Raw genomic sequence first — 21094 nt, 5'->3', positions numbered from 1 at the left:
CTAAACATAATATTTTAAAAGAATTTACAAGTACAATAAAAAAATAATTCATGTTTGAATCATTATAACCAAAATAAAATAAATAAATAACACAATCAAACTGAAAATCGAAGTACAATTGAACTTAGATCGAAATAAATTTATATAGGGCTTATAGATTACGGAACATTGAATCTAAAACCTCAAAAAAAAAATAGAAAAAGAGACCACACATAACGTTTATGCATAAAAAATTCAAATCATAATAAAAGTCAAATTTGAGATATCATAATTCTTAAAGCGATTACATTATATCTTTTATCTGCAAAAATATAGGCTTGAAAATGGAATTAAACAAAAAAAAGACCCGTTTTAGTAAGGCTTTTTTGGCTCAGGCTTAGCCCGACTCGAATTAGTGAAAAGGCAAAAAAAATTGTTATTTTCTTGTTATTTTATCACAGTTTTGCCACAATTCCACTATTATGTTACTACTATTTTGTTATTATTGTTTGGATATTATATAACTCTTATTTTATTGTTAATTTTGTTACTATTTTAAAAACATTGGCTTGTTAAGTTACACCTATCTTAATATTATTCAAATATAAATACTTTTTAAATTTATTTTCAATTTGTTGGGAACATTTATTTTAATGTTTTAAATATTTTTAAAAATTCTAATTTTTTTTATAAATAATTAATTGGGGCTGATTGGGCAAAATTGTAGTCCCATTCTTTTGGGCCAGACCAAGCTCCGCAAGTAAATTTAAAAAGTGTATTTTTGTTAATTACTTTATTATTTTTATTTTAATACACACTAATAATAAATGACATCAACTCAAAAAGGTAAGTAGAGTTTTTTTTATATTACTCACGGCGTATATTAATTAATTTACAAATAGATAGTTATCAATGTCGAGTTTTTTAGATTCTACAAGCGAGTCAACAAATATCACATTTATTTATTTAGAAATTCTGAATTATATACAAATTAGGACTCTTAATTAATTAATTATTAATGAGGCACTATATATACCCACTCAGTTTTACGCATCTCTCTCACACTCAACCCTTAAAAGATCAAAATCCCTAAAGATCGACCAAAAATTTCCCATTTTCTTCAAAAGCCCTAACCCTAGTTTCACTTTTCGTTGTTAGTCCCCACTCTCCACAATGTCAACCACAGTCCCCAAAAAAATTACCCTCCGAACCGCCGACAATCACGAGTTCGAAGTCGATGAAGCAGTAGCCATGGAACTCGGCACCGTCAAGACCTTCTTCGACGAAAACCCCGACGCCACCGACGAGCCCATCCCTCTCCCCAACGTTTCCTCCAAGTGTCTCTCTACAATCATCGAGTACTGCAAATTCCACCTCTCTCTCCGTGCCCGCGGCAACGATTCTTCGTCGGCGGAGGAAGAAGGCAAGGTTTACGATGAAGAGTTGATCAAGGCCCATGACAATGAGTCGTTGGTCGAGTTGATCTTGGCCGTTAATTATCTCAACATCAAAGATATGCTTGATACGTTGAACCAAGGTGTTGCTGATAGGATTAAGAACAAGAGCGTGGAGTATGTTAGGAGGTTTTTTGGGATCGAAAACGATTATACACCTGAGGAAGAAGCTGAGATTAGAGCACAATATGAATGGGCTTTTGAAGGTGTTGATCCTGATGATGATTGATCGCTTGATTTCTATGATCGGGTTAGGGTTTTACAAGTTTCTTTTATGATATAAACAGTTGTTTTCTATGATCACTTAATTTCTAGATTTAAGGACATAATTATGTTAAATAATTGAATTGGGGCTTATCAAATTTTGTTTTATATATCTCTGCTCTAATTGTGATTGAAAATCTGTCTCTAGTTGCGTATGATTTGCAGAATGCAAACCATTTATGAACCTCTAATTGTTTTATTTCATTGAAATATGGGTGTTGGGTTTATGAATCTTTCAATAAAGATTGGTTCTTGATTGGCACTAAAATCTCATAGGTTTAAACAATGAAGGGCTAATCAAGAAGAAGAAAGAACATACTGTATTCACTTATTTGAACCCATAATAATAATAATAATAATAAAAGCTAAATATTTTGCAACTAGTACATTATAGGAGGGGTGTTTGTAAGTTATTTGAGTTTGATATAGGAAAAATAAAATTTGAATTTGATTTAATAATTATTGAACTAAGCATTCTAATATTTGATTGAAATAGTTTGAGAATATATTATGTAATTTATTATTGTTATATAAATAGAGTTTAATCGAATTCAAGTTCAATATTGAGTATGAAAATTAACAAACGAGCTTTACTGAATTTGAGTAGGAGTAGCTCCATTATATCTATAGCGGAATGAGCTTAGAAATTGTTAAACTTTGAGCCCTAACATTATAACACTTAATTAGGCATGCAAAACCAAGTGGATGGTTCATTTAGCTTATATTTCACCATCACAAGAGTAATGTTTATAATATTTGATGAGGTAATGTGTTTGAAAACCGTATTTGATGAAAGCCGTATGTACTGCTTGGAGGGAGATCTTTCGTATCTTTTGAGATTCACCCTACAATATGGGGTCAAAAAGTCGAAATAAATAATTTTAGCCCTTGTAAAAAGAAAATGGATTCTTGAACCCCTTTCACGCTCATGTCACGTCGAGGTACTGCAGAAGAAAAAATTATAAAATTTGATCCAATTTATCGTAATCGATTAGTTAACATGTTGGTTAACCTTATTTTGCAACACGGAAAAAAAAATCATTGGCTTATCAAATTATCTATCGAGGCTTCAAAAAGATTCAACAAAAGACAAAAACAAATCCACAATCTGTTTTACGTTAAGCAATACGAGGAGTAACTCTCGATATAGCAATAAATGCAAGACGTGTAGGCGAATCGTCTCATAAAGTTCTCACTGAAATAAGATCTACATAAGGAAAAACATTTGCCATTCGCAAAAGGGAAGAAACTCGTAGAATGGTAGAGCTTTTGCACATTTTTGTTAATTCATGAACAAGATCGATATAGACACATAGATTTATGGATCTATACATCTCGATCGAAAAAGAATCAATAGAAAAAGAAAGAATCAAAATTAATCGATATATTTCTCGAAACAAACGAAAAAGAATCGAAAGTTGAAACATAAATCATGGATCAACTAAACCCTCTCAAGGACTTACTTAAGAATAAGAAAGAGGAATCTATGTAAATAGATGATTCATTTAGCTTATATTTCACCATTACAAGTGTAATGTTTATAATATTTGATGAGGTAACGTATTTGGAAGATCGATTAAATTAACATTTACGGAATAAAAAATAGCATTTATTATTTCACATAGTTAATACTTAAGTTTTTATGGCTCTATAAATAGAATATTTTCCATTTGAAATTGAACAATAATTTTCAAGACTATAGTAAATGCAAATTGCAACAGTAGAAGGATTAATTTGAAAAATAATAAATTTACATTTTTTAAAATTTGTAATACACATCACGTAAATCATAATAAGGGTTACAAACATTCTACCCAAAAAATAATTTTATATGATAATATTTTATCTTCGATCACTTAACTAAAAAAATACAATGTAATTACTAAGCCATTTGAAAATTTTTACGTTTTTATTTAATACAATTGGCTATTAAGTTATTTTAACAAAATAAATATTATTTGCAAAAGTTTCAAAAATAATTATAACTATTTCTAGAGAAAAAATAATTTCTTAAGTTTATTCCGTAAACTTTAACAAATAATATTTTTTTTAAATATATTCAAGTTAACTTTCGATTTTACAATTTTTTCCTCAACCCTAACATTACTACATAAAAAAAAGGATTACCCAAGAATCGAATTCGAAATCCATGCATCGAGTGCTAGACAATAAAAAAAGGCAAAATTTAAAGATTCGAGTTTTCATCAACAAGGTTCAAGATCGACGGTGATAAAGAGAGAACAAGTCAACAAACCCTAAAATAAAAATATTCCATGTCTTCACTCTCTCGGTACCTAAAATGAAAATTGCTTAACAGCAAAAACAAGCAAATTTGGGTATTAAAAGTTACTCAGATGGCAACCGCAATCCTTCCGGCTACTTGGTCCAGGTCGCGTTGGCCGTTCGATGTGATTCTCCTACCACTGTTATATGATGAGATGACACAAGTTGAGAAGTAGCAATACATCAAACAAATATAATCACACAATCAAACTATTATTTTTGTTTTGTTTATTTTGTAGAGAGTATCATGTAGTCAATTGAACCTTGACTAAAACTGAATTTAAGTTGACTTGGATGCTTAAACGGGGGGTTAAGTTATTTTTTCTATCTACAAGACTTGAACCCGAAACCATGCACAAGTGGCATTAAGCTTATTACCACTTGCCCCGACAAGCATTGGTAGCAACAAGCATCGGACATAATCAACTATTCTTACTTGTATACTTTCTCTAACTTAACAATTCAATCAACCATTCTACTTATATTCTATTAAACAAAGCCAATTACTTTGGTTGGCAGAGTGGAAAGAAAATTAGAATGATGAAAAATGGAAAAATTGAAGTTGAAAAATAAGATAAAAAATTTAACTTTTGGGGGGAAAAATAATTTTGAAGAAACTTACATTTCTCTTATTTTCTCACCTCTTATCATTCCGATTTGAAATGACTTGTTTCTATGCATAAGGATGAAAAATGGTTACTCGAAATTCATTTTGTTTCCACTTTTCCATTCCCTCTTTCCATAACCAAGCACACCCTAAGAGTGTTTAGGGTTGCTTTCGGATGTCAAAAACCACTTTATAATGAAACAAAGTTAAATAAAGGGCTTTTGCCATCCATCAAATGCTTTTCGGATCGTATTTTTCAAAAACACTTTCTAACTTAGTTCCATAGTTGAAGGTGACCAACTATCTTAATACCATGAAATCACTAATATTAACAAACGAAAAACAATCATAAACTAAAAAAAACTCACCCTTTAGGATCAATATCAATGATGTTAACGTTCTGCAATTGTTGAAGAATGTGGCGAGCAACAGATCCACTGCTCTTACAGAAATGGCGAGGACGGCTTCCATTTCTCTTAGCCCCACCGTAAATCCTTCTAAAGGCACCAACACCAAGACCTCCCCTCAGGTATATTTTCCTCGCCATGGAAGCTGAAAGTAAAAAGAACTCATAAGAACGTAAATATGTATACAATCAAAACATCAAGCTCATAAGATGAACATACCGGCTCTGATATAGTACCAATCAGGATCATATGGAGGAAGTTCCTTGAGTTTGCCGGTCTTGACAATATCAGTCCATGAAGGAAGCTCAATCTAAGTAGACAAAAAAGGGGGAAAAAGAACGAATTTTGAATTTCAAAAACCCTAATTGAATCTCTAGAATTTATCAAGCACTGAGAAAAAAAAAAGGACCTTGCCGGAGCGCTTGAGATGGGCGGCGTAAGCCTTGACGAAATCGTGAGGGGAAACGTCCTTAACTGTTCTTGCTGCCTCCATTGTCGCTCTTTCTCTCTTTTACTATGCAGTAGCAGAGATTTGATTCTTTGGGCGGCTCGATAGATCCACAAAAATATATGATTTAGATGGAATTAGGGTTTTTACGCAGATGCTGCGTGTAAAAATCCTAATTACCTAAAATACCCTTCCTTAAAAACCATAATCTCTTACCTAGACCCATGGGCCTGGCCTCGGCCCATTTTTAGAATTTCATTTGCCTATGACCCTGTCGGCCCGGTTGAATCGGCCGATCCGAATTTACTATTGATTTAAGGTTAAATTATGATATTATTCCCTGTACTTTACGAATGTTTTTGATTTAGTCTTTTTACTTTAATTTGATTAATTTTAATCGTTATACTTTTTGAATCGGTCAATTTTAGTTCTTTTGATTTTTGAATACTGAAATTTTAGTTTTGACCCTAATAGTAGCAGCTAATTTTATTCGGTTAAATTTAATTATTAGTATTATACTATGCGTACAATTATATATTTAATCTATATTCTCTAATTGAATCATTCAAAACTGTTATACTTTTCAAATTTCAAATCTTTGGGCTTGACGCAAAATGTATTACTGGATTTTTAGTAAGTTATATGTTGAAATAACAAGCTGACATGACATCACACGTACGATAATATATTTTCTGCATAAGATTTTGGAAATAGTAGAGCTTAACTTGATGAATTTAGAGGTATTGTTTGGTGAGGATTGAAAATTTAAAATTTGAAAAGTACAATTACTAAATTTATCTCAAAAAATAATAAGGGCCAATTTGACAAAAAATATAAACATTGAGGGCTAAATTTATGTTTATACCTTATGTAATTGAATATAAGTTGTACTAACTAAAAAAACATAGGCATAATAACTTATTTCGCCTTCAACTTTATTAAAAAAAATATCTTAGCTATAGCCTTAAATTTATATTATTTGTTAAATCACCAAAAAATAGATAGAAAAATTATTAATTAATTTTTTTAAAAATAAAAAATTTTAAGTATATATATTTTTATATTTTTAATACTTTTTAAATTTTTTTAAAATAATTCTGTATTTTTTGAATTTTTATATTTTTTAAATACGACATTCACATTTATGCCGTGTTAACAAAGTTAGCAGATGTTAATTTTTCCATCCATTTTAAGATTATTTAATAAATAATGCAAATTTAAGAGTTAAAAGAGACGGAAAATTAAATAGAAGACTAAAATGACTTTTTTTATAAAGTTAGAGTTACCAAATAAGTTATTATACTAAAAATATATTAGATATCAATATGTGAAAAGCAGTCAATTTTGAATGTCAAAATGTCTTTTGTTTCTTTTTAAACAAGAGGCGTAAGGCAACATTTAGTTTTGTAACTTAATAAAATTTTCAATTTTGATCCATGTAATGACAAGATATTCTAAAATTGTGTCACGTTATCACCTAAATTTATTATAAAAATTATAACTTTTTAGGTTAGCACATGATATAATATCAGAGTTCCACATTATCACATAAAACAAAACTGATAAAAGCTATAAATTACAGGACTAATGTGAAACAAAAAAAAATTCAAAGACTAAATTGAGAAAAATATAAAGTTTAGGAACTAAATATTACTTTCATCCCAAAAACAGAATCACTAGTTGCCTAATAGTTTGTTTCAACTCCTAGTCTCTTACACATTTTATATTTAAAAAACAAAAAAAAAAAAATCCTCTCTCGTTTCTTCTGAAACGGAAGAGAGGAAAAGAAAAATTAAAAGGAAAAAAAAAATCATTGCAATTTCCTCCTCCTTCTCTCTGTCCCTGCAACAGCCGTTCAAAGATCTATAAACTTTCTCTCCTCAGGATTTTAGGGTTTTTTTTTTCATTTTCTACTGTAAACTCCAAAATGGTTAGTTCCTTTTCCTTCTTTTTCTTTTGTTTTAAATCTCTTTCGTTTTGCCCCTTTATTTAAAGTTTTCAGTTTTTTTTTGTCGGATTGTGTTGGATTGCTGCTTCTTATGTAGAACTTGTTGTTGTGTTATATGTAACTTTTGATTTCGTATTCTATTTTTTTGATAGATTTCTCTGTACTCTGATAATGTTTTACTGTGGGAAATAAAATCCCAAGGAATTAAGTTCTAGGAAAAATAACGATAATAGAGGAATCTAACAGTAAAGAAGCAATTAGTGTTCATTTTATTACATTATGTTGAATTTGGTTTCTCAGGGTGTAATCGAGTAGAGCTTGAGTTGAAATTCAGAGTTTGATACTCGGTTTGAGCTCAATCAAACATCTATTTTTATGCTCTAAGTTTGAACTCGGCTCAAGATATAATCAAGCTACAATTAAGCTTAGGGTTAATAATATATGTTAAGGGTAATAGTGTAATTTAGTAATATGAAAGTATGAAAAATATATATTATAATTGGTAAGCTCGATAAGGCTCATGAACTGTTCAAGCCGAGTGTTACTATGCTTGAATTCGGCTTGACCAATAGCTTGAGCTCAAGCTTGGCTCAATTATTACTGAATTGAGTTTGAGTTTTTACCGAGTCAAACTCGAGTAGCTTGTGAGCACCAATGTCTCCTTTCTAACAGTTATTTATCTTAATGTTTAGCTTTGACTTGGTACCTACCATTTTCCTCCATTTTCTAACAGTTAGCTCTTATTAAAATGTCAGTTGATAGATATGAGATGTTATTCTAATAGATAAAATTTATTACAAAAAATAAAAATTTGCTTTTTAAGTGTTTAACCACAGGCAACTTGTGGGAAGTGCATGACAAAATTTTCTAGCTTATATCATGTAATATGATTTTGTTGTTTTGTAACAGCATAAACTGGGCAGAGGCCATCGGGACAAAGTCCAGCAGTTCATGACTATAACTGGAGCGAGGTGACCTGATGTTACTTTGCAGTTTCAGTACTCTTAATATTTGGGTTTTTCTGGGTTTACTTTTGAAAATCGTTTTTAACGTAGAGGTAGTCTGAAAATAGCCTGGAAAAGGGTTTTATAAGCGAAGTCGAAAATGAAGGAACAAATGATTGAATCTGGTTCGGTGATAAAAAAACAGTTTGTAAGACTAATCATGTATCTTCCCATGTATAACGATGTCATTTTTTCCTAGTTACCATTAAGATTGTGGTTTTGAAATTTGTAGATTGAATGTATTGGTGGGTGGCTTTCTTTTCAGTTCTTTTGTTCATGTATTTATTCATTTGGTTATTTAATTGCAGTGAAAAACTTGCTCTTCAAGCTTTGAAGGCGGGTGATTGGCATCTTGAAGGAGCTTTTGATTTTTTCTATGGCCAGCAGTCTCATATTAAAAGTTATACCAATACTACACATTTGGAAGAACTTTATAAAAGATATAAAGGCAAGCTTTTCTTTCGTTTTTTCCTCTCTCTTCATATTTTGTAGTTTGCCTTAATAATTTGTGGTTTGCTTTGGTGATAGAACATAACGGAGAATACCACTGAACTTATTTTTTCTATTCTTTGAGATATTGGTAGTCTTATTTTCATTTTGATGAAATTCTGAAATTCATTTCTGCTGCTTACTTTTCATTGATCGACACCTTTCAAGAAAAAAAAACTTACCCCCGTATTTTATGCAGATCCTTACACAGATATGATACTGGTTGATGGTATTACTCTTCTATGCAACGACCTGCAGGTAGCTTTCTATATCCTTCGAGATTTGTTGTCTGATATCTTGTGATCCATTTGCTTTACTTTTCTATTATTTCATAGATACATAAAATCATTTGCATTTGAAAATATGAATAACTCGTGGGAACCTTCTTCTGACAGGTGGATCCCCAAGATATCGTTATGGTATGTCAGACACCCTGAAGTACAATTTCTTTTATAAAAGGCTTATACTTTTTTTCCTGCTTGTTTGTTATCCTCTTTAGCTTACAGTTTGCTCAAGGCTCCAAAGTATCAACAAAAAGTTTCAGACTCCTACTGACAATGTTGACTGCTTTTATAACCCTTTTCTTGCATTGCATGTGTGTTGACTTCCTTGTTCTCTCCATGAATGCTATTAGTTTCAAGTTTTACATCCCGAAATAATAATAGTCTTTGCAAATGGTGATGCAGTGTTTTTTCTAATTTATGTTTTAAGTAACTGGTTGGATGTAAAACAGTCTGCTATTTAGAGGGTTGGATGTAAAGCTAATGAGTTGGCTAGTGTGGTTCTGAAATTTTCATTCATCAATGCTGGCTAGCATAGTTGTTCAAAGCTCTAATTCATGTGATGATGACTGAAGAAAATGATAATGCCATGTTAAACTATTAAAGGAACTTTGGTCATTATCATAGACAGTTAGAATCTTCCATAGAGGTTTCTCATGATGATGTCAATGGATTTTAGAAGTTGTTCCTATCCGGTTCAATATTTTTGGATGTTTGTGCTAATATTGGCAGTAAATTGCAGTTAGTTGTTTCATGGCACATGAAGGCCTCCACCATGTGTGAATATTCCAAGGAGGAATTTTTCACTGGGTTGCAGGCACTAGGGTAGGCATTTATACCCTTTTTCTTATTATAATTTTCTAACTTGAAATGAAATTAGATTCTATATTGACATACTGTAATGTCATTCTAACTGAAATTTATATATTTTCATGGCAGTATAGATTCTTTGGAGAAGTTTCGTGAGAGGATACCATTTATGCGTTCTGAGCTGAAAGATGAACGTATGTTCAGTTCTCTATAGAGTCTAATCTTCAGTATCCTACTAGAAATTATTTTACCATGTCATGCATGTTGCATTTGGCAGAAGAAATGTCTTTTATGTAGATATATCCAGACAAGTAGCTTTATTCAAATTGTTTAGGTTTATTAACGTGTTGAAGTTCATAATCCAAACATATTTGTGTGATGATTCAAAATTGTTTTCGTCTTTGCTTATTGTGACTGCAGAAAAATTCCGTGAGATATATAACTTTGCATTTGGCTGGGCAAAAGAAAAGGTAGACTATCCTTTCATGTCAACCATACCATCTATATAAGTTTCAATAAAGTTCATTTGGATACAGACTATGTTTTCTTGCCGTGGTGTTTCTTTTCCCTAGTGAGCAGTTGACTGTCTCAAACTGGGTAAAAGTATCATGGAGGCTCCTGTACTAGGAGTCGAATTGCATTTTGCCCCCTGTACTCAAAAAATGAGCAAATTAGTGCTTGTATGTTAGATCAAGGAGGAAATTGGCCCTTTGGTTAAAAATTCCATCCATTTCTACTATTAAAAAATGGTCCCTATACATCACATGAGGTATACGTGGCATGCCACGTGGCACTGTCTGGTTATTGCGTCAGCCACACCTGTTTTTAACAGCATAACTGGATGAAATTTTTAATAGAAAGGACCAATTTGCTCATTGATTTGATGTACAGGGACTAATTTATCCATTTCTTGAATAGAGGCAAAATGTAATTTGACTTCTAGTACAAGGGCCTCTATGGTACTTTTATCCCTCACATGGTTATTCCTTGTTAGTTTCATTTGTGGATGTTTATTAACAAAAATAAAGTTTCAGACTTAGATTACTTATCTTGCTGTATATTTTAGTAATAAGTTTACTTTTAAACATGATTTAACGCTTTCGGAATGTCAATATGGTGTAAAGCTACATTCCCCTAGGTAATAGCTTATGCAGGTACTAATGATTTATTCTGTCTCAGGGTCAGAAATCTTTGGCATTGGATACTGCAATCGGTATGTGGCAGTTGCTGTTCGCTGAGAAGCAGTGGCCATTGGTTGACCATTGGTGCCAGTTTTTACAGGTATCTTACGGAAACATATTGTGCTACTTTCCTTCCTAATCTTGTTAGAAATTCTGTGATATGCCTTGAGAAATATATAGTCACTAATTCAGGAGTGTAATCATTTTTAATTGACATCCAATATTACTTGAGGTAATAATCCTGTGGTATAATTGGTTAAAATATGCTATATGTCCCTGTACTCTTCATAAATTTGGAATTTAATTCCTGTACTTGTATTTCCAGGAATTTAATCCCTCTACTTTTCATTTTTTAAAATTCAGGTCCAATTGCAAATATTTTAAAATTTTTTTGTTATATTTGTTGGTCTGATATTTTGAAATTAAAAAGAAAAATTGACTTGGTAGCCATGTAACTAAAAAAATGGCGATGTAATGAACCTAAATTTAACAGAAGAAATTTAACGGTATTAACAACTGGACTTTCATTTTTTAATCTGAAAGGTTGAGGGATTAAATTTCTTGAAATAAAAATAGGACTGAATTTCAAATGTACAAATAGTATAGAGACTTAGAGTATAGCTTAACTGCTATAATTTTCATTGTATAAATTTAAATTAGAACTTGTTTGGCATGAAATTATGGCTGAATATTTTACAAGAATCTGAAATTCGAGGTGCTATTTATTTAGTAATTTCTTTCATGAAAGGTACAATTTTTGCATTGATGAGAATCTCCAGAAAATTGCATGTTCATCCTTGTTTGTAAAGTTTTGTCAGATATTATTAGATTTTAAGAGGTTGTTTCTATTTCTTCGATACTGATTAGTTATTCTTTAACTGCATTTTGTGCTCTGATGCCACTTGAACCAGGCTCGACATAACAAAGCGATCTCTCGGGACACATGGTCTCAACTTTTGGAGTTTGCTAGAGTAAGTTAAAAGGCTTCAATATCAATCAACCGTATTCTACCATCGACTGCACATTAGATTAATAACTTTAAGCTAGAATACATTCCGCAATTCAAGTGTTGTGTTATACATGGCTATGTCACTCAGACTCAGGTATAAGGAATCATATCCGTAATATCTAAGAGTCTGGCTCATTGTAATCCAAAAGAACAATTTGGGGATACTAAATGATAACTGTGCAGGCAACCGGGATCCATTTGTCCTCGAAAAATCATGGTCGAGATTAAGTATACGGTTTTCATTTTAATGCCAAGGCAGCGATGACGTATCATGTCTCGAGTTTCTTTAATGCTATGCTAATGAGAAACAGTGCTAACTTCTTTTGATGTGTTTCTATCACACAGACGGTAGACCCTGCTCTATTGAACTACGATGCCGAAGGTGCATGGCCCTATCTTATAGATGAATTCGTGGAATACTTGAATGAGAATGGCATCATTCAAAATGGACAGTTCAAGTGATTGGGGAGCCATAAATGATAAAAAAAAAGGACTGCTCAGTGCCGGCCACGGTTGATAATATCGTGGAATTTTTGCAATCTATCGTTAGTGCGGTCCGAATTGTGATGCCAATGACGGAGGTAAGTGTTTGATCTTTCTGAAAAATAAGATGCAAAAGACCTGGTGTGATTTAATTATATATGGACTTTTAGTGACAATTGGTACACAAGTCACATTATTTTTAGTTTCATGGGATTGTTAATATGGTTTGTGAATTTTCTTTTTAAATTAATAGATTGGGTTTGATTATATTCTGCTTCTATTTTTATTTTCTTGGTTATTTTGACAAGGATGAAATATACAAAGTAATACTTGAAAATAAATTATAACTTGAATTTTCAATTTTAAAATTATGTACCATCTTACTCTTAACTATGAATTTTATTTTTATGTTTGGTATTTGATTACCGGTTGGAGATAGCAATTTTGTTCCTTGATATAAAAAAATAGGTAAATTAATCTTTACACGATAAATTTAATAGCAAACTAGTGTTTTTTTTTGGTTAACAATTACATTCATTTTTATTGTTAAAAATTAGTTATTGCATATCGGCAAATTAGTCCCTGCCTTGTTATTTTGTTAGTTGCACTAGCTTTTAACAATAAAAATGAATGGAATTTTTAACGAAAAGTATGTTTTTGCTTTTTGATCTATCACTGATAAAATGTAATTTTACTCTTACTACAAATATGTTTATAGTATTTTTATCCGAATTTTTAGAACTTGGACGAAGAAATTGCAATTTGATTTTAAAAGATAGAATCAATGATTTACATGAAAAATAATAAAAAGCTTTTTTGGTAATCAAATTCCCCATTTTTTAGTAAGCCGAATCTGAGAGGTACCTCGTGGGTATTTGATTAAATTAGTTTTTTTATTTTTAAATGATTATTTTATTCTTTATATTATTAAAATGAAATAAACAAGTTTAAATTAAAATAGTGTGAACATTTACTCTTTAAAAGAATATATTTTATTGTTTAATAGAGTTAATTTTTTTATAATTTTCATAAATAAAATTTTCTGATAGGAATTAAACTGGTATTGAAAAAAATAAATCATTTTCAATAAATTTTTTATACAGTAAATGTTAATTTTGTTATAATTTAGATCTATTTCATTTTTTTAATATTATAGGGATTTATTAATTATTATAATACAGGGCTTTAATCTTCTTTTTCTTGTTTAGGATTTTTATTTTTATCGAATATTTTCATATGAAACTATTTAAGCTTAAACAAATAATAAATCTAATTAGAAGAAATTAAAACAACATATTGTATATCTCGGAAAGTAAACCAATTTAATTATGTTGACAAGTCTAAAATTTTTGAGATTTTAATAATTTAAGTTTGAATCTCAAATGTTGTAACTATTCACATTATAATTAAAGCAAAACATAGATAAAGTAAAAGAATAAATAAATAAACAGGAAAAACTAAAAAAGTTCCCATTAGCTAATATTTTAAACCAAACATTAAATATTTTAAAAATATTGACAAATCATTAATCAATGTGATTTCTTCAAATTTAAAATACAAAAACTTAAAATGCTCTGATTCTTTAGTTTTTAAATTTAAAAAGTTAAAATTTAAGTATTTCAGTGGTGAAGTCAAGATTGGCGAGGTTTTCGCCCCTTAAAATATAATTTTTTTTTATAAAAATTTAAACTAATAATAGTAATATTATATTTTAAACTAATAATAGTAATATTATATTTTAACCTCCAAAAATGATAAATTTTTTTTAATCTTTTAAAAATTATAAAGATATAGACTATCATGGTGAAATTTTATTTTTACTATCGTAAAAATATATAATTTAATTTTACCCCCAAAATTTTTTTTTTGCTTCACCCCTAGAGTAGTCTTATTTTTTTTTTAATTTTAAATTTTAAATTCAATCATTACTATCACCAGTATTTTTTCATCAAAATTTGCTAACTTAACATGTGGACTAAGCTGCCATCATATGACATAGCATATTAATGACAAAATAAACATACCAAATTAACAAGTTTTGATGAAAAAATACTAACAATGTTAATAATTAGGCTATGAAGGTAACTTTTAACTTTTAATGTATATGGGCTAAATCTCAAATGCTATAAAAGTATAGACACTAACAACATATTTTGACCCAAAAAAAAGTTGAGAGTATTTTAGCCATTACGATGATGTAGATTTTGCAGCATCCCCATTAACACCTACCGAGGGACGATGTAAGAAAAGAGACAAGCTGTGTAAAGTATACCCCTATTGTTGTAAAAATAAAGATGGGCCACGCAACGTTTGCCTTTGGCCAAAAGGAATATATTCATTCTAAAGAATAAATTCCCCAAAAGCACATAAAAAAAAAAGATGCTTGAAATTCAAGCAAACATGGCCTTAATACTAAGCCACCCAACTTTTTTGGTTATGGTTTGGAAACACAATGAGCTTGATTGTTAAACTTTCAGCTTTGCTTGATTGTATTATAAAGGGGCATCAATTATACCTTACCAATCTAAAGAAGAATCTAAATTATAAATTTTCGGGGAGTCAAAGTAAAAAATCTTCTATCAGAAAGGATTGAATTATAATATTGACTTTTAAGAGGATTAAAATGTAATTTTATTATACAAATCAAAAGGATCAAAACCCTTACCTACCCTCTTTTGGATCCACCTTGATTATGCTAATATAATATTAGTTTCATGATAGATGTGCACATATAAGTTGTTTGAATCCTTATAGTAGGAGAATTCTGTGAATATAGGACCAATTGATGTTTGAGGGTGCCAATGACCTAAATTTGTAGAAATGGGGACTAAATTTGAAAACCCATATTTTGTTTTTGGCTTAAGAATCTTTCTTTTGATTGTCAAAGAAGAAAGAATTTCATTTCCATTAGGATTTGGGGTATTTAGATTTTTTTTTACACCACCACCCACCATATTTTGACATCTTTGCATGAGGCTTCTTTACATTTGAGATTAGCTTGTTTATATATTGTGTTATATCTTGATTTTGTAGCACTTCTTTTACTATAAGGTGGGGTCATGTGTGACTCTTTTTTGTTAGATTTGAGCCATTGGCATTCAAGTGTATTTTGTATGCATGGGAGGACAATCTTCTATTCCACAAAAGTGATCAATGAGGTCCATCAAGCTTTAGAAGAAAGGTCCCCTACTATTACTACTACTACTTGCTTGCCATCCAAAGCTCCTCTTCCCTATTCACCTTTTAATTTTTTCAATATTTGCATTCAAATCATTTCCTTTGATACATTTTAAAATTATTCCCGAAATCCCTAAAACCCTTAATTATTTACTAGATTTTATCTCACATACGATGACGTAGATGAAAATATAATATCATAAAAATAGATTTGATTGAAATGGTATAGTTAAAAGATTAAATATCACAGTGTTTTGGTTCAAACCTAATTATGTGCAAGTAATTTTTTAGGCTTCATATGAAAAGATAAAATTACCTTCAAAATAATTATCTATTGCTTATTAAAAGTAAGAGACTTTTGATAAATTCATTACCGAGTTGGTGATCCGATTAAAAGTAACATCAATTTAACAAAATATTTAAATATAATAATAAATACTCGCATTTATAATAATATTAATACCGATTAAATTAATACGAATTTGTGATTGATGCATTATTAAGTACCTAATTATAAGTTACAATTCCTCGTATCTCCAAATAAAAAGAAATCTTCATTATTTTTTTATCATTTTATTTATATGGGGTTTATTAAATATATATTTATATATAAGAGGCGATGCAATTGGGAATCACATATCAATGTCAAGTGATATACCCATTGACTTCAAATTCGAATCTTATTAATTATGGAAAAGTACAAAATAAATTTGCATAACTCCAACACTGCTCAAATATTTTCTCTTAATTATAATTATATTAAACCTTAATTAAACTTAGAATCGAATTTAATTTCGAGTAAAATTTTCGTAACATTATTTTTTAAAAATCGAAAATTATTAATATTCTTAAATTTGAAAATGGAACAAAAGCATAGAAGAGCTAGACACAAACATTTATATAAAGAAATGGCGAAACAAGTTTGATTAAAGAGCTATGAAACTAATGATTTAAAGCTTGATTACTTGGTAATTGATGCATAACTTTGGGCTAAGAATCTATTAAGACATAAGATTTTGTTGTCAAGAATGATGGCAACCTTTTTCTTGGTAATGGCGTAAAGGATTTTATGTCATTCATAGGCCATGCATAATTTAAAACTTCATTATAATCTATAAAGGGAATTGTGCCATAAAACCAACAAAATGGCTCATGTATGTATGGATGTAAGAAGATCTTAAATAATTTATAATTTAATGAGAAAAAAAGGGCAAAAGAGGATGGCCATGAAGATGTTGAATGTGCTTCATGATGATTGCATGAGGTGTCCTAGTCATGTCCTAAAACTCAAAAAGCTTTCACATGGTATAGAAGAATAACTCCATAAAGTTATGCTCTTCTTTTGATGATGATAGATAGGTTAGATTACTAAGTGGTCTAATTATGGACTCAAGTCTCCGTATTTTTTAGAATTTTGATATTTAGTCCCTTCACTTTTAATTTTAAATATTTAATCTTTTGTTTGATTTAAAACTTATAATCCGATTGATTACATTTCTATTAATTTTGAATATATATTATCAATTGAATTTTTAATTTTTAAACTTTAAAATGCAACTTATTCAAATTTAATGAAAATTTATTAACATATTTATCAATTCAACTTTACTAAGATTAACATATATAAAAAATAAACCAGACTTATTTTAAATACCATTATCTGTTCCCTAATAGTGTAAAGAATTATACTTAGGGAGGTTGCATGTTACTATATTAGAATAGGAGTCCTTCCACGTATTTTTCATGTTTGTTTTATTGTTTATGTTCTTGAAATTTGTGGTTGTCTCTCTCAATAATATTATCTCTAATATTTGAATTTGGTTCTCTTTTGAGAATATATGTACATATATATATTGGTATTTTTGATAGCCTTTTTATAATCTATATTTAACATTCGTGATTAACCCTCTCAACAATATGGTTTTTAAAGTTGAAACTCAGATTATTTTATATATTTTGTTACGATAATGCATAATATTATAAATTTGGCTTTTTCTTTAATGTGTGGAGAAACTTTGTGGTGGCTTAAATATTCTTTCATACACCGTATTTGAAAAAAAAAAAAAACTCTCCTTTTCATCATCTTCTTCAAAATAAAACGCACCTAATTAGCATCGCATTTGTTCTTTGAATCTCTCTCACAGCACGGCCGCTTTAGGCATAGCTAGATAGAATGAAAGAATGTTCCAACCAAAGAAACCCTCAACCATGAATTCCCACCACGATAATCGACCCATGTGCGTTCAACCCGACTCTGGTCTCGTCCTCACCACTGACCCCAAGCCTCGTCTCCGTTGGACCGTCGAGCTCCACGACCGTTTCGTCGATGCTGTTACTCAGCTCGGAGGACCTGACAGTACTCTCTCTTCCCTTATCTTCTTTAAACAACAATACCCTTTTTCATTTCTTTACATGTTATGATCAATTTGCATATATATATAACGTTGAACATGACAGAGGCAACTCCAAAAACAATCATGAGAGTTATGGGGGTCAAGGGTCTTACACTTTATCACCTCAAGAGCCATCTCCAGGTTTGCTTACACTTTATATGTAGGGTTGCCCTTGATTTCATTTTCCTTTAATATATATATATGTATGTATGTATATATATAAGAATGATTTTAATTGTTTTTTGCTGTATATATATTAGAAATTCAGGCTTGGAAAGCAACCTCACAAGGAATTCAATGATCATTCTATAAAAGATGGTAAGAGATCAGGTGGACTCTACTTTCTAGGGTTTTTCTTTTCTTTTATCAACTTTCTTTTTTGGGGTTTTTTTATAAGCATTTGTATACATTTACATATATATGATTTCTTTTCTGTTTTACATGGCTAGATCTTCAAAGAACTTCTGCTTCTTCATCTGGCATGATGGCTCGTAGCATGAATGAGTACGTACTGATTCAGTTATTTTATATTTAAGGTTTTCAAGACAAATTTTAGTATATATATACATATATAGTGGTGTTTTAAAAAAGAATTAGGGGGTGTAGGGTTCATATTTTCTTATGAAATGTATGTGTTTTAACTGTATATATAAAAGCAGTAGCTCACACATGGTATGCCATTAGGATGCAAATGGAAGTGCAAAGAAGACTTCATGAACAATTGGAGGTATGCAGAGAATTGCCTCATCTCAATGTAATTCTATATATTATCTTGTAATTCTATATATTACCAGTGGCTCAGATAATAACAAGTCATTAAAAATGAAATCACTTGGGTTTACTTTTCAAAAACTTTTAGTGATTTGTTATTATCTAACTTACAACGCATAGAATTATATACTATCAGTGCATGGTAGGTTCAAAGACACCTTCAACTGAGGATTGAGGCTCAAGGCAAGTATATGCAGTCTATATTAGAAAAGGCTTGTCAAACCCTTGCCGGTGAAAACATGGCGGCGGCCGGAGGTGCAGCTGGAGGCTATAAGGGTGTGGGAAATCATCGAGGTGTTCTTCCTCACATGGATGGTGCCATGAAAGATAATTTTGGTCCTACTCTCAATTTCCCACCATTTCAAGACCTTAATATATATGGAGGTGACCAACACCTTGATATTCAACACAACGTGGAGAGATCATCACCATCACTTGACGGCCATTTCATGTCAAATAAGAGGCATGGCCCTTACGGTGGCGGCGGGGGTACCGGGAAGAGTCCTTTAATTTGGTCCGACGAGCTTCGATTACAAGACTTGGGAATGGCTCCATCGTGTTTAGGACCTCAAGATGATCCTTTCAAAACCGGTGTCATTCAAATCGGACCGCCTTCTATCGATACAAGTGGTATCGGTAAGCTAGAATCGTTATCAGACATTTACGACACGAAGCCGGGAATTTCCAATGATGGCATTGATGAAAGGAAATTTGAATTGTCGCCTAAGCCGGAAAGGCCGTCGCCAAGAAGAGCACCGTTTCAGACAGAGAGGATGAACCCCTAGTGTGGCACAAGGAAGAAATTCACCATTTGGATAATTCATTTACATTAATTAGAACTTAAATGACAATTAAATATGGTCCGCTGAGTATGATATTTTCGTTAGGGTTATAGTAAATTATGATCTCAATAGGATTTTGTCTCAGTTATATGATAATGCATGCATGCATGACCTTTTTTCTCTTCTAAATTTTCGAGAAACTCGAATAAAGGTAATGAAACTACGATGCATGTCCAATTTAAACTCAATTAATCAACTTTTTTTTTAATCTTCAATGCTATCATACATAGGCATAGCCATAAGTATATGAATTTTGCTACTTGTCGATTTGATGGTAATACTATACAAGGGAAGATCCTACGCTTACATCAAATTTGCACCTATACAATATAATCCTTTTTTCTTTTATGTACAAATTTGAATTAAAGATTCCTTTCTTCTTTCGTTGGTTGCTTTGAATTAAACATCTCACCTCAATTCGATTAATGATTAGACTACACCACACTCAGGTTGTAAGTGATAAATAAAAATATATAAAACATACTCTAAATAAAAAGATGAAGTAAAAATGTTCAAAACAATAATGTTTTAGTTCAAATCTCATTATATTTACATTCTTCTATTTTTATATAAAAAATAAAAATATATTCAAAATAATATAATTTATTTTATAAAATAATAATATTTTAATCATTATCCAATGTATATATTTTTAAGGATAAAAGTTATATATTTATAATTATTTAATGTTAGTTGTTGAGATTGGGTCATGTTTTGGTCAATGTATTGTGTTGTACGAGGCAACTCATGTTCCAATGAAGTAATGAACTTTTGAAACCCTTTACTTTTTAGGGTTAGTTTTTTACTATCATTTCAGACAAAGATCATTGGGAACAACAATGTTCTACTAATTTTAAAAATAAAAGGAAAAAAAAAAACAGAAGCCATGATCCCCCTTAAAGCAAAAGATGAAGGACGGGTGCAGCAAAAGCAGATAAATCAGTTAACCCACATTTTGTTTTTGTACATAGGAAGCTCTTTTCCTTAATTTGTTAGACCAAGGGTTCCCTAGGATAGATGTAGACAAAAGACTATCCATCTTTTAAGCTTTTCTTTTTTCTTTTACAATCTTTGATCTTTGGGTGTCTGAATTTTGAAGAGAAAGTTTAATGGTACAAAAACATCACAATGGTATCTCTAACTATTTAGTGTAATGGTAAAAAGAGAGAATTTATGTTTAAATTTTGGATACTACACAGTGACAGAATGTGGTATTAAGTTTTGGAGGGGGTGTAAATAAATTTTTTTGAAAATTTTGGAGTTT

The 21094-nt window shown here is 30.6% G+C and overlaps 4 protein-coding genes across 7 annotated transcripts; 3 read left to right on the top strand and 1 right to left on the bottom strand.

Annotated features, from left to right (window-relative positions):
* The first annotated feature begins 1026 nt into the window (after positions 1 to 1026).
* On the top strand, positions 1027 to 1807 carry LOC107928405 (SKP1-like protein 14). The gene has a single exon (XM_016859631.2). The coding sequence runs from the start codon at positions 1153 to 1155 to the stop codon at positions 1660 to 1662; it is 510 nt and encodes a 169-aa protein (XP_016715120.1). The 5' UTR covers positions 1027 to 1152; the 3' UTR covers positions 1663 to 1807.
* Positions 1808 to 3859: 2052 nt separating this feature from the next.
* LOC107928243 (40S ribosomal protein S19-3) lies at positions 3860 to 5605 on the bottom strand. Its single transcript, XM_016859428.2, has 4 exons — positions 5404 to 5605; positions 5214 to 5304; positions 4956 to 5139; positions 3860 to 4120 (listed from the first exon to the last, which is right to left on the bottom strand). Exons 1-4 carry the CDS (start codon positions 5485 to 5487, stop codon positions 4048 to 4050), a joined length of 432 nt encoding a protein of 143 aa, XP_016714917.1. The 5' UTR covers positions 5488 to 5605; the 3' UTR covers positions 3860 to 4047.
* A 1417-nt stretch (positions 5606 to 7022) lies between these two features.
* Positions 7023 to 12914, top strand: LOC107928388 (DCN1-like protein 2). The gene is made up of 11 exons (XM_016859603.2): positions 7023 to 7372; positions 8300 to 8361; positions 8703 to 8842; positions 9083 to 9141; positions 9279 to 9302; positions 9907 to 9989; positions 10104 to 10168; positions 10395 to 10444; positions 11154 to 11255; positions 12067 to 12126; positions 12510 to 12914. Exons 1-11 carry the CDS (start codon positions 7370 to 7372, stop codon positions 12624 to 12626), a joined length of 765 nt encoding a protein of 254 aa, XP_016715092.1. The 5' UTR covers positions 7023 to 7369; the 3' UTR covers positions 12627 to 12914.
* A 4916-nt stretch (positions 12915 to 17830) lies between these two features.
* Positions 17831 to 20017, top strand: LOC107928269 (myb family transcription factor IPN2). Of its 4 annotated transcripts, none has more exons than XM_016859457.2 (6): positions 17831 to 18180; positions 18282 to 18358; positions 18478 to 18535; positions 18667 to 18721; positions 18902 to 18971; positions 19135 to 20017. In XM_016859457.2, the coding sequence occupies exons 1-6, from the start codon at positions 18006 to 18008 to the stop codon at positions 19771 to 19773; spliced, it is 1074 nt and encodes a 357-aa protein (XP_016714946.2). In that variant the 5' UTR covers positions 17831 to 18005; the 3' UTR covers positions 19774 to 20017. The 4 variants fall into 4 exon arrangements, with proteins under 4 accessions (XP_016714946.2, XP_016714948.2, XP_016714947.2 ...); XM_016859459.2 differs by having other exon boundaries at positions 17847 to 18180; positions 18902 to 18944; XM_016859458.2 differs by having other exon boundaries at positions 17848 to 18180; positions 18478 to 18547; positions 18902 to 18944.
* Positions 20018 to 21094: the final 1077 nt, after the last annotated feature.

The sequence above is a fragment of the Gossypium hirsutum genome, chromosome D08 (genome assembly GCF_007990345.1).
Source record: "Gossypium hirsutum isolate 1008001.06 chromosome D08, Gossypium_hirsutum_v2.1, whole genome shotgun sequence".
In the NCBI taxonomy this organism is placed as follows: Eukaryota; Viridiplantae; Streptophyta; class Magnoliopsida; order Malvales; family Malvaceae; genus Gossypium; species Gossypium hirsutum.
The sequence above is the reverse complement of the archived record's forward strand: the minus strand, read 5'-3'. Positions and strand labels throughout refer to the sequence as shown.

Excerpts from the sequence above, each read along its gene's own strand:
- LOC107928269 (XM_016859456.2), top strand. The coding sequence starts at position 18,006 with ATGTTCCAACCAAAGAAACCCTCAACCATGAATTCCCACCACGATAAT. Across the intron at positions 18,181-18,281 it reads TCAGCTCGGAGGACCTGACA|AGGCAACTCCAAAAACAATC; the intron begins GTACTCTCTCTT and ends TGAACATGACAG. Across the intron at positions 18,548-18,666 it reads AAAAGATGGTAAGAGATCAG|ATCTTCAAAGAACTTCTGCT; the intron begins GTGGACTCTACT and ends TTACATGGCTAG.
- LOC107928405 (XM_016859631.2), top strand. The coding sequence starts at position 1,153 with ATGTCAACCACAGTCCCCAAAAAAATTACCCTCCGAACCGCCGACAAT.
- LOC107928388 (XM_016859603.2), top strand. Across the intron at positions 9,990-10,103 it reads ACTGGGTTGCAGGCACTAGG|TATAGATTCTTTGGAGAAGT; the intron begins GTAGGCATTTAT and ends TTTTCATGGCAG. Across the intron at positions 10,445-11,153 it reads TTGGCTGGGCAAAAGAAAAG|GGTCAGAAATCTTTGGCATT; the intron begins GTAGACTATCCT and ends ATTCTGTCTCAG.
- LOC107928243 (XM_016859428.2), bottom strand. The coding sequence starts at position 5,487 with ATGGAGGCAGCAAGAACAGTTAAGGACGTTTCCCCTCACGATTTCGTC. Across the intron at positions 5,140-5,213 it reads TTGGTACTATATCAGAGCCG|CTTCCATGGCGAGGAAAATA; the intron begins GTATGTTCATCT and ends TTTTACTTTCAG. Across the intron at positions 4,121-4,955 it reads ATTGATATTGATCCTAAAGG|TGGTAGGAGAATCACATCGA; the intron begins GTGAGTTTTTTT and ends ATCATATAACAG.